General features: G+C 47.4%; 1 protein-coding gene across 8 annotated transcripts in view; it reads right to left on the minus strand.

Moving 5' to 3' along the window:
• The window catches only part of LOC121696233 (cytoplasmic dynein 1 intermediate chain 1), a 72,640-nt gene that overhangs the window by 31,178 nt on the left and 28,962 nt on the right, over window positions 1-12,500 (minus strand). For 5 of the 8 annotated variants that reach the window (XM_042077600.1, XM_042077597.1, XM_042077599.1 and 2 more), the window contains 4 exons: window positions 5,916-6,011; window positions 3,690-3,852; window positions 2,175-2,274; window positions 1,507-1,632 (listed from right to left, as the gene is read on the minus strand). In XM_042077600.1, the coding sequence (XP_041933534.1) occupies window positions 1,507-1,632; window positions 2,175-2,274; window positions 3,690-3,852; window positions 5,916-6,011 (485 nt within the window). The remainder of the gene's footprint in view (window positions 1-1,506; window positions 1,633-2,174; window positions 2,275-3,689; window positions 3,853-5,915; window positions 6,012-12,500) is intronic. The other 3 variants (XM_042077601.1, XM_042077598.1, XM_042077595.1) reach the window with 1 other exon arrangement.

Raw genomic sequence — 12,500 nt, forward strand, 5'->3', positions numbered from 1 at the left:
AGTGGGAACGAGCTGATGGTGCCGCGGCTACTGGAGGCTCCTGTCGGGGCGGAGAGTCACGGCCGTAAATCAGCCTGGCCCGCAGCAGCGCTGTACAGGAACTAACGCTTCCGTACGCAGCTCCCCTTTGAAGGAGCCGACCATATGTATAACTGCATGTGTGTGTGTGTGTGTGTTTGTATGTGTGTGTGTGTGTGTGTGTGTGTGTGTGTGAGAGTGTGAGAGAGAGAGAGAGAGAGAAAGAAAGAGGGAGAGAGAGGGATGGATGGAAAGAGTGAGTAGGTGTGTGTGAAAGACACAAGACAGTGAGCAAGAGTGTGGCTAATACAGAGATGGAGTGCATGTCAGAAAGAGAGAGAGAGAGAGAGAGAGAGTTGGAAAAGAGATATATATGGAGACACAGAGGGTGTTGGCGTCCAAAATGGCAGTCCACGTGGGTGGGCAAGCGGCATGTGGCTGGCGGGATTAGGAAGTGGTTGGCCACATCTTTTTATTGCATAAATGTCTCCATAATATGGCTCTCGTGGGAGTGGGAAGGGGGGGGGGGGGGTTGTGGAGGGGGGGGGGGCCTCGCCCTCCTCTCCGCTCCACACCGCCGCCCGCTTCCTGAGGTTGCTTACTCATGTTGTCTCTCTCCAGCGTTGCCCCCAAGTCCTTCCTAATTATGTCAAAAAAGAAAAGAAAAAAAAAAAACTCGACAACGAATCGTTCCCTTCTTTTATTTCTTCCACGCAAAAACCTCAGGGCTTCTCATCTTTTCATTTTTTTCATTCGTTTTCCAACCCGAACCGAGTCGTTCCGAGATATCATGTTCTGCTGCGACATCATCGACCCGAGCCCAAAGAACCACTTTAATTATACATATCGACTTATGTTTCAGCTTTACGTCGGTGTCGTCATTAACGAGAGAGCTAACCACTGGCCCTGGGCCCCCGTTTTACGGCTGCCTGCTCTGCAGCCACATCCTATAGGTTAGGGGTGGCCAATTAGGGCATTCTTGCGTTTTGAAAAATGCTCATATGAGCACTCAACACTGAGGTTGGCACTGTATACATTCCGCGTGGGTAGTACACATTCCGCGTGGGTAGCACACATTACCTACTGTAGGTAGGTCTCTCCTGCAATAGCATTTTCAGGCTCATTTAACCTCTGAAAAACGGCCACAATATGACCACAATGACTTAGCGGTTTCACTAGTTGGTCCTTTTTCGTTTCTGAAGTGCTGTGCTAAGCTGGGCTTGCAGGCTAATAAGTGCAGATTGTCATGAGGTGATGGTGGTAGTCTCGAAAGAATGAAGGTGACTGAGTGAGAATATACTACTGTGGCGTATTATGATGGAGTTGGGAGATGTATGTGTGCCTAAAAAAAATGTTTGTGTGGCTTGTTGTCACGTTCTATTGACGCAGCGACCCAATTGTGCATGTGCAGTGCCCACAGAGAGATGAACACACAAATGTGTCGACAAACACACCGAGTAACATCCTGTGATGGCGCTGCTTCTGTACCTGGCAGTGGAAGACGTACTCTGGCGTGGTCTTCTTGAACTTCATGTTCCACACCAGGGCCACCCCGTCCGGCTCGTGGGGTGCGTCTTCATTGTTGTTGTACGAGGCCACCAGGAGCTCTTGGTACTGCAGCACATGTGACAAAGCGTCCGGTAAGGAACGTACAAATACAGAGGTCACTTATATTATACACTTTGCATTGCTCCATCAACATTCACCTTTTGTTCAGACATAGACACTAACTGGCTTCTTCAACTCTAAGCATGTGATTACATGTCTGGATTCAAAGTACTTCATTCAGAATAGTAACACAATTCCTTTGATGGTCCACAATTTTATTTGTTTAATTTAAGCATATTTGTTTTATGATAGAATGACGGCTGCCATGGAAAATATGAAACACAAAAACAACAGAGGACTAGTAGGATAAACAGCAATGATCGAAGACGGTTGAAGACGACTCAAGAGACCAATGATAGTCACGTATACCACCTTTGAAGAGCCCCAATAAAGACATGAAAGCTAGCATGGAAACCACTCAACATGCAGTCTTAACAAAACCCGCCTTTCAACAACAGACACTAAACAGATTCATGTCCTGGAGATGAGCTGGTGATGACAGACAGATACACACACCAATCAGAGGCCAGTGTCAAAGGTCACGCTACCTGGGGCGACCAGTCCAGACAGGTGACGACCCGGTGCTTGGACCAATGCTCGTCGTAGAACAGACGGCTGAAGGACAGACTGGAGCCACCCTGTAAGTCCCTGGACACACACACACACACACACACACACACACACACACACACATAGGATTTGTTCAATTTTAATAGATGAAAACATATGGTTAACAGCAGTGTCTCTAATAATTCTCTGAGTCATTCTATTCAAAGACATTTTAAATGAAATCATAGAAATCCATAAAATAATACATCTGATCAAATAAACAAAAAATAACCACACAGACTATCCTAAAATCAAAGAGTCTATGGACAAAAATATGAACAAGTCTTATTGCTCAGTTAAGTAAATATTTGCTTAACATTTGCTTTATGGGACATTAGTGGTGAACAAAAGAAAGGCCTTGGATCAGCAGCTAAAGATCTGCATCTCGTTTTGGTTTGAAATTCTGTCAAATTTTGCATCAGATATTAACATGTGATTTGAAGTGGCACGCGTGTCAACAATTGGCAGTCGGAACACAGACACGACCGACTACAGGTCTGTATTTCACCTTTACTTACTACTCTCCAAAGCCTGGCAGAGGCATTCTATTTAGCCATTATGGTCAAGCCTACCATCCACACTGTGAGGACTACAGTTGGGGGCACAAGAATCACACACTGACACTGTATATGTTGTTCATATTGGAATAAAGTGTTACAAACAACACTCTGGGCTGTGTCTAGAGTCTCAAAATAAGCTTTACATGGTAGAGTAGTATATTACACAGTGCAATAATACGGCACGATACATTATTAAATGTATTACACAGGAGGGCTTATTGCATGTATCATAATGACTGCATTAGTGGGGGCCATCTTTTGTATTGTTGTGTCTGTTATTACTGCTATTATCATGTCCCTATTACGGTGTTGTCCCTGGCTCTCGAGAGGTAAAAATGGGGGTGGAGGGGCCATAAGTGTGTGTGTGTGTGTGTGTGTGTGTGTGTGTGTGTGTGTGTGTGTGTGTGTGTGTGTGTGTGTGTGTGTGTGTGTGTGTCTGTGTGTGTCCCTGGGTGATGATGTCACTGAGTGGCATGTTAAATGAGAGGTTGTGAGGGGATGACATCGTGAGGAGAGCATGTCTTTGAAGAACAAAAGGGACCCTGTGGCGCTCGGCAACAAATGGCTGCAGCAGTCCTTATGCGCATAATCACATAGGGAAAGAGGAACATGAATATGCACATAATATACACTCACAAAGAAATAAAAACATCCATACATTAATACATGTAAAAGTGAATTGGCATATAAATACAATTAATACATAACCCAATATGGAGTTACACACAAATACATACACCCATGCATGTATAAATATATATTTATAGACAAAATGATAAATTATATACATGCATGCATTTACATGCATTGTCATACATTCAAACACACACACACACACACACACACACACACACACACACACACAAACACACACACACAGATCGACTGCCTTACCCCTCCTTATCCTCCAGGTCCTGGCCACTGTAGTCGAAGAAGATGCTGGAGTCCTCTGCAAGTGCGCGCTCCATCACCCTGATGCTGCGGTCGAAGAACATGACAAACTCCTCAGAGTGCAGGACCTGCTGCTTCTCCTCCTCAGTCAGCTCGCGAGGATGGCCTGACACACATGCGCACGCACACACACACACACACACACACACACACACACACACACACACACAGTCAAATATTCACACACACTCATGCAGACCCGCCAAAATCAAACCAACATACTATTTGTATGAGCAGGCATGGACACACATACACACACACACACGCACACACACACACAAAATGACCCAAAATATATCTTACTGCCCAAGCTGGGCGAAAAGCTAAAACGGGCTACTGTGCGGATCATTCATCCAGGCCAGTGGGGGTCATTACTTAGCAAATGATCACAGTGGTCATCAGAGAGATGAGAAAGATACCGCTGCATTAGGCCAGATATCAGAGAGCCTGTGCAAAATAAATAAACAAACAACAAACACATACGAGAAAGACACAAAAAAGCTCTCTAACTGATTTCACATAATTGCAGTGTAGGGCTGGGAGGGGTGAAGAGGAGTGGAGGCTTTTTTTTCAGGGGGGGGACTGCTTGATGTAATCCCCCCCCCCCTTCACTGTTAAGGAAGGGAAGGGGGGGGGTACTTTGATCTGGACCCTCTTGATTCGCAAAGGGTCATTCTCTCTCTCTCTCTCTCTCTCTCTCTCTCTCTCTCTCTCTCTCTCTCTCTCTTTGTCTTTTTTGGCGACTCATAAGAAAGACAAAGGCCCTGATCAAAGCCGCTGGCCAGAGTCAAAACCCCTTATGCTTTTTATACGCTGGTGACAAACACACACACACACACACACACACACACACACACAAACGCACGATGTGCTGACAAGGCCTCATTCTAACCCCTCCCCTGGTTATTTACTCGGGCTGCGCCGACGCAACAAAGGCCGCTCTCTCCTCGGCCGTTTGAAGTCCCCACCAGACGCGGGTCAAGTGACACATTTCTTAATCAGCCCCGACCCAGAATGCCACGGGCCGGTGGGCCCTGCGAGATTGGCATCCGATACGGGAGGGTTTGCCCCGGGGAGGGTCACACGCGAGTGACCAGGGCCGCGATGGACGCTCCAGTGGCTCTGTTGTGATACACTGGCATTCCCCGACATGTGTGTGTGTGTGTGTGCGTCTATGCGTCTATGTACTGTATGAGTGTGTGTGTGTGTGTGTGTGTGCGTGCGTGCGTGACGTGCGTGACGTGTGTGTGTGTGTGTGTGTGTGCGTGCGAGAGAGAGAGAGAGAGAGAGAGAGAGAGAGAGAGAGAGAGAGAGAGAGAGAGAGAGAGAGAGAGAGAGAGAGAGAGAGAGAGAGAGAGTTGGCGCTGGGCTTTGGCCCAAATGTGGCTCTGATGCGGCGGACGCCAGCACGACCTGAGCAAGTGTGCCTTTCCTAAGGGAGCTGCTGTTATCAGAGGCAGGTGGCGAGGGTGTCGTAACCCTACCTGTGGGCTGTTTGTTTAAGTGACGCCGATCATGGGTAAGCTTACCTGTGGCTGCGGCTGCTAACAGCTTTGTCCCGCTCCGCTACAAATCCTTGTAATCCAAGCAATGAAAACATTGTTTTTACACACGCCAGCACACACACACACACACACACACACACACACACACACACACACAGAGTTCTGGCCTGCAAATAACTTTCTGGTGCTCACACATGTGGATGCTCTCACACTTACCTCTGCAGTCTTACATACACAAATAAGTTTGGGCTAGAACACACTATCAGTGATTACAGAGACACTTCCCCTTACATGCACGCAAAAGAATTTTGGCTGTACACACACTTACACACACACACACACACACACACAGAAGCACACACACATACACGCGCACGCACACACACACACTGGTATGCCAGGTGTCTGGACTGTGAGTAAATGTTTTAATCTGTGGGCCTAGCTTGAATGCAGCGCTTTGCTGGTGATTACCTCCAACACAAGCAGCACACGCAAGAGTCAAGTGGCCCCAAATGCATCCCAGCTGGAGACGTTTGAGGGGGCCACACTTCAAGACTGCTCACACACATGGGCAAACGCATGAAAGCACAAATGCCTACACACACACACACACACACACACACACACACACACACACACGAACACACACCCCACACACACACACCTTCTTTGGTCTCCTTCTGGTCCTCCTCTTCCTGTGTCTCAGACTCTGGGCCAGCTTTGAGCTCTGTGATCTCTTCATCCTCCTCTTCTTCCTCTGCTAACAGAAACAGGATGGAACTGTTAATACAACTTCCACCAATCACTCACACACACACACACACACACACACACACACACACACACCACACACACACACACACACACACAGATGCACACGTGCCATCCCTTACCACATCCTAGTGACAAATACACCACTCAATCACAAACACATATTCAAAAATATACACAGCTCCCTGATCCTCCCCTGCCTCAACCACACCTCAACCACACACGCACACACACATACACACAAACACACACAAACCCACACTCACACACCGCGCCCCATCCCCACCACCTACCCGTTGCCTCTGATGGCAAGACCAGAGGATAATGGCTAACAGACTTCCTAGCACCTGAATAAGTTCTGACTCTCAGTGCCAGCCCGGGCCTTGCCTCTCCATTCATTAGTCCAGAGGAAACACAGCACAGGGCTCAGGCCTCGGTCAGAGCAGCCAGGACACAGCACAGGACACAGCACAGGGCCCAGGCCCTCGGTCAGAGCAGCCAGGACTCGAACACAGCACAGGGCCCAGGCCTCGGTCAGAGCAGCCAGGACTCGAACAAAGCACAGGGCCCAGGCCTCGGTCAGAGCAGCCAGGACTCGCTCCTAACATTGCACGGCAGACGCCTCCACGTGAAATATAGTGAAGCTGACAGTGTTTTACTGTGAAACTGAAGGAAAAGGGCTGGGGGAAGCAGAGAAAATACACACACGCACACACACACACACCACACACACACACACACACACGTACACACACACACACACACACACACAAATACAAGCACGCAAGCACATGTTTCGCATGTGTTAAGAAGTGGGCCCTTGATTGAGAGAGAGAAGAGAGGTAAGGATAACAGTAAGAGCTGATGTTGAAAGGCATTAATCCCCCCCTCTCTCTCTCTCTTTCTCTCTCTGTATCCTTCTTCCATCCCTCCACTTCATCTCCGCACATGTGTGTGTGTGTGTGTGTGTGTGTGATCTTCACTTACACTACACTTCATTTAACATCCGTTTCTGCACTTACGTCTTTCTCACCCTTGTCTCTGTCCATGTTTCCTTTCCTCTCCAACTTTTCTCCAGCTCCCTCTCACACTCACCACTCTGCCCCCCCCCCGCTCTCTCTCTCCCTCTCTCCTCTCTCTCTTCTCTCTCTCTCCTCTCTCTCTCTCTCTCTCTCTCTCTCTCTCTCTTTCTTTCTCTCTCTCTCCTCTCTCTCTCTCTCTCTCTTTCTCTCTCCTTTTTTCTCTCTCTCTTTCTCTCCCTCTCTCTCTCTCTCTTAATTTCTCTCTCTGTCTCTGTCTCTGCCCTTCGCCTCAACATCACCCCTTCCAGTCTCTAAGGAATTCCCTCCAGCTGAACTGGACAAACCCCTGCAGCCCCCTATGACCCACTGGGTCAGTCTGGTCCCCCCAGCCTCCACTAGCACCTGCCCTCTCAGTCTTCCGCGATGACCCCAGACAGAGTGCCTCGTGCTGGGCACGCATTTCTGACACTAGTCCTTTACACCAATGTTTCCAGTGCTCCATCAACCACTGCAGATGGCGACTGAAGGAGGGGTGTGTGTGTGTGTGTGTGTGTGTGTGTGTGTGTGTGTGTTGTGTGTGTGTGTGTGTGTGTGTGTGTGTGTGTATGTGTGTGTGTCAGTGTGTGTGGGGGCTGGGCAGCTAGTGAGACACTTAACACTCCTACAGACACCTGTGACTGAGAACATATAAACACGCACACACACGCACACACACACACACACACACACACACACACACACGCACACAGCACTCCAACACATAACTCTCTGAGGGGGTGACTGGTGTGTGTATGTTGACCCTTCGGGTGGCAAGGGTTAACTGGCTGGGGTCAATCCCACAGTGGGCACCCAGTTCACAGGAGGAAGTGATTCTGTGGCAGCTGAAGTGTGGTGTCTCACACCCACATACACACACACACACATACACTCCCGAACACCAGAGCCGTCTGTTTTCTCACAGCTGAAAGGAACACTGGCCTCAGGGCACACTGGACGAGCTGCAAAAACACACACACTCTCTCTCTCTCTCACACACACACACACACACACACACACTCCCCCTCCAGGCCTGCCATGTTAATTTCCGTTCACAAGATTTGTCCACTGCTCGGATTAAAAAAAAATAAAAAATGCGACCAATTCACATGTGGACAATAAAACAATGCCCCAAAAACTGCATCAAAAAACCTACTTTTTTCAAAAAAAGAAAAAAAAAAAAAAGAAATAAAAGTCTAAATCTAAACCAGACGCCTGCGGCTGAGGTTGATTTGACAGATGAGGGCGCGATAAACTCAGTCCCCCAGAGGGGCTGCGCTGTGCAGTTTTACAGGGAAGAGCTCATCTCATCTCTCTGAGTCACAGAGAGCATACCACCACATCATTCCACAGCCCCACTCCTCCACTCCCCAGAGAGGGAGAGAGAGAGAGAGAGAGAGGATGACATGAGGGCATATGGACAGAGAGAGAGAGGGGGAGAGAGGGAGGGTGGAGAAGGAGGAGAGATAGAGGGGGGAGAGAGATGGGATAGGGATGGAGGGATGGAGGGAGAAAGAAGGATGGAGAGAAAATGGGAGTGAGGGCCAGAGAGAGACGTGGGGACAGAGGAAGAGAGAGGGACAGAGAGGAGGATGGAGAGAGAAAGAGAGAGTTGTTTTTTTGTTTTTGTGACTGCAGGCTGGAGGCTGGATGCTGGCGGGGTGAGTCTGGCTGGTGGCTGGTGGCTGGAGGCTGCAGCAGCAGTGGGGCTCCAGGGCTGTGGCTGCAGTCTGGGCTGCTGAATGTGACCGGGGCCCACAGCCAGAGACCAGAGCACACACTCCAGAACACTGCTAAGGCCCAGGCTGGCAGACGGCCACGCACACACATATATACTCACACACACAAGCATGAACACGCAAACACTTTGTCACACAGACACATACACAAACACGCACGCACACACACACACACACACACACACACACACACACACACACACACACACACACACACACACACACACACACACACACACACACACAAACTCAAACATAGACATACACATACACACACAATCACCTACACAATATCTTTCTATTGCACACACATTCACACTCTATCACACACCCAAACACACACACAAACAGTGTCTCACACACACATCCCATCATCCCCTGGCATCCCCTCTCTTTGCCGCACACACAACGGGTGCCTTTTCCATTAAAAAAACTGCCATTCATTTTCATAAACCATGTTAATGTAATGACATATCTAAACCAACACTAACATATCCCGTGTTATAGCTTAACTGTAAGACATAACAAATTGTAAAAGTGCTTCTACAAATGTTCAATTGTTAATAAATAATTCTTTATCATATAAAGCTGTGCCGTGGAATCACTCATGGAATGGCAACTCTCCAGTTGAATCACTCTCACGCTTTCAATTAAAATGTTAAGGGGAGACACAAAAGACACATGTTGTGTGGAATCACTCGCACACCATCCTGTGTTTCCCTCTATCTCTCCAAATCTCTTCATCATTCTATTCTGTTTATCCCTTCATTTTTTCTTCAGACAGTTTCTGAGGCAGCAGTCAGCAGGTCAGAGGACTAAATCTGAGGGCCAGATGTACTAACGCTTTTGCGCCCAGTTCAGGCGTATTTGTTTCGCAATGTGCGTGTAAAAACATTGCGAGGTATGTACAAACAGGCCGTAATGAGGTCAAAGCGCAGACTGCCTCTCGCGGGAGCTGAAAATGGCAAACTGCGCTTTTCCATGTCATGCATATGCATACATGGGAGGATCCAGGGGAAAGTGGGAGTTTTGCGTAAAGAGATAGGAGGGGAAGAGTAAAGAGCGCCTAATTATGTATTCCGCGGTATGTACAAAAACTACTTGTGAAAGCGCACGTCTATTTTGCGCCTAAAAACTTCTGCCTTGTAAAAGCAGGTGTTAATCCAAATTGCAGTTAAATGCGTCAATAAGAGAACCTTTCAGAGACAACAGAATCACTATTTAGAGCATTCGTAAATTGCGGTAGGTGGCGGAGAAAAGCAGATAAAGGCACAGATTAGACTATGAATTTAAAGTTTGATAAATACGACGTAAACTTGGGTCTGATAGCGTTCGCTATCTGCGGTTTGTCCATGGCGCTGATAACGCTACGTTCGCAAATATACGCACATCTGGACCTGAATCTCATGTGATAAAGGTTCAGTGCAACCAAGTGCTTCTATAGCAAAGTGAAATACACTGTGCATTTGTGCTATAAACACAAATGTAGGTACTATTGTGTACTAAATACAGATCTGTACAGTACTCACTGAGTGAGTGAGTGAGTGAGTGAGTGAGTGTGTGTGTGTGTGTGTGTGTGTGTGTGTGTGAGAATGTGTGTGTGTGAATGTGAGTGTGTGTGTGTGTGTGTGTGTGTGTGTGTGTGTGTGTGTGTGTGTGCGTGCGAGTGTGTGTGAGTGAGTATGGCTACGCTGGGACAGAAAATAGCCTGCACACGGGAGAGGCCTGGTCCTGCCTGCCAGCAACGGCAGCCACGCACCCAGCACTGCTCAGCCAAGCACTGCACTGGCCCGGAGAGGAGGGAGGGAGGGATGGATGGATGGATGTTTGAGTGTATGGATGAGTGGATGGATGGGTGGATGAGAGAGCATGGGAGGAAGAGGAGGGAGACAGTGGTGGGGAGGGAAACCATTCTCTGGGCTGGACACTCTGGTGGCTGCTGCTGCTGGGTTTGACCTAACGTGACCAGGGCTTGGAAGGGGACATGATGAGATGCTGAGAAGCAAACGCCAAGGTGTGTGTGTGTGTGTGTGTGTGTGTGTGTGTGTGTGTGTGTGTGTGTGTGTGTGTGTGTGTGTGTAAGCATATCTGAGTGTTTATGTGTAATGATCATGTGCATGCCTAGCCTGTGCGATGTGTGTTTGTATGTATGTATGAATCTATCTTTATGTGCCGGATTACGTGTGAGTATCAAAACTTTCTTGTTAGTGCAACCCACCCATAATGTAGGTAACACAAAACATTGGTGCTGTTTCGCTTTTCCCATTGGAAATAAAGGGAATTTAAAATGACGATGGAAGATGGTGCATAATTGTTGTTAGTAAAATTTTTTTGAGATTTGGGAATTGGGATCACATAAGACATTACATACAGAGTCCGGGAGGAGTCATTTTTTATATCGAAAGAATGTTTTCCTAAAACATGCGCTCCTTTTCCTAAAACATGGGCTCAAAGACAAAATAATGTACTCATTTTTATTACGGTAAATAAAACTTTTATTACTGTGCGCTCGTTTCAATTACTTTGTTCCAAGGTTTTATTCAAAGGAACTAGACCAGCACAAAAGACCAACTTGGGCTACTAGGTTGGGATACAAAGGAAATTATGTAATGACAATTCCAGGCTCCATAAATTAGAAATGTGTAGTAAGTAAAATAACTATGATAATGTATAACTATAATAATGTACTGTATATTAATATGTAAATTATTTAAACAGTGCAAGTTGGTTATCTAGCAAATATGCCTGGCAAATATGTTAACATAAACAAAACCGTAACCATAGTAACCATTCATCGTGACCTGTGACCTTAACCGTCTTCGACGCAGTGTCTTGTGACCGATATAAAGGCGAACTATGTTCATAATAATATACTGTAAATTCATATGTAAATGATTTAAACAGTGCAAGTTGGTTATCTAGCAAATATGCCTGGCAAATATGTTGACATAAACAAAACCGTAACCGTAGTAACCATTCATCATGATCTGTGACCTTAACCGTTGAGCTGGGCTTGTTGCTAGGGCTTAAGGTCCAGGTTTAGCCCTGTTTATCCCTAGCCTGGTAAATGCTCCCTGGACCACTGGGAGCTAAGCTCAAGCAGCAGGCTTGGCCCACATTATAAACAGGGCTATAGTAAAAGAGCACACATATCAACATCTGTGAGTAGATATATGTGTGGGTCTGTCTGAATATACATGAGAACCTAAGACACTTGACCATAGCGAGTTGGTCAGACAGCGTTTCCACCACACTGGCTAGGGTGGAGTGCAAAGCACAGCTGATTCATTGCCGTGGTTAAGCGACGACAGGTTAACCGGTGACCTGAGAAACGGTTGCCACGGCTCAGCGGGGGCTGCGGCTTCCTGTGTCGGCCTCCATGGGCGCTCTTCTCCCCGGGGGCTGGTTTGGAACCCCGGCATTAAAACAAAAAACAACAGCCCAGTGAAATTTGTCGGACATTCGCCGGGGCCCGCAAAAAACGGCTGTTTCTCACCGTCCTCAAAGAGAGAGGCTTCCCTGTGGGGATCAAATAAAAACACAAGCAAGATCACAAAGCTGCGCTTCCGTAATGGGCTCTGTGCACGCGTTTCCCTTTGTCTGTGGTCAGATGGGCTTTCTGCCCCTGGGTGAATAACAGGGGATGCAAATGCACAAACTCACGGTATTAGCAGGGTCTTT

The sequence above is a fragment of the Alosa sapidissima genome, chromosome 21, assembly GCF_018492685.1.
Source record: "Alosa sapidissima isolate fAloSap1 chromosome 21, fAloSap1.pri, whole genome shotgun sequence".
NCBI classification, from domain to species: Eukaryota; Metazoa; Chordata; class Actinopteri; order Clupeiformes; family Clupeidae; genus Alosa; species Alosa sapidissima.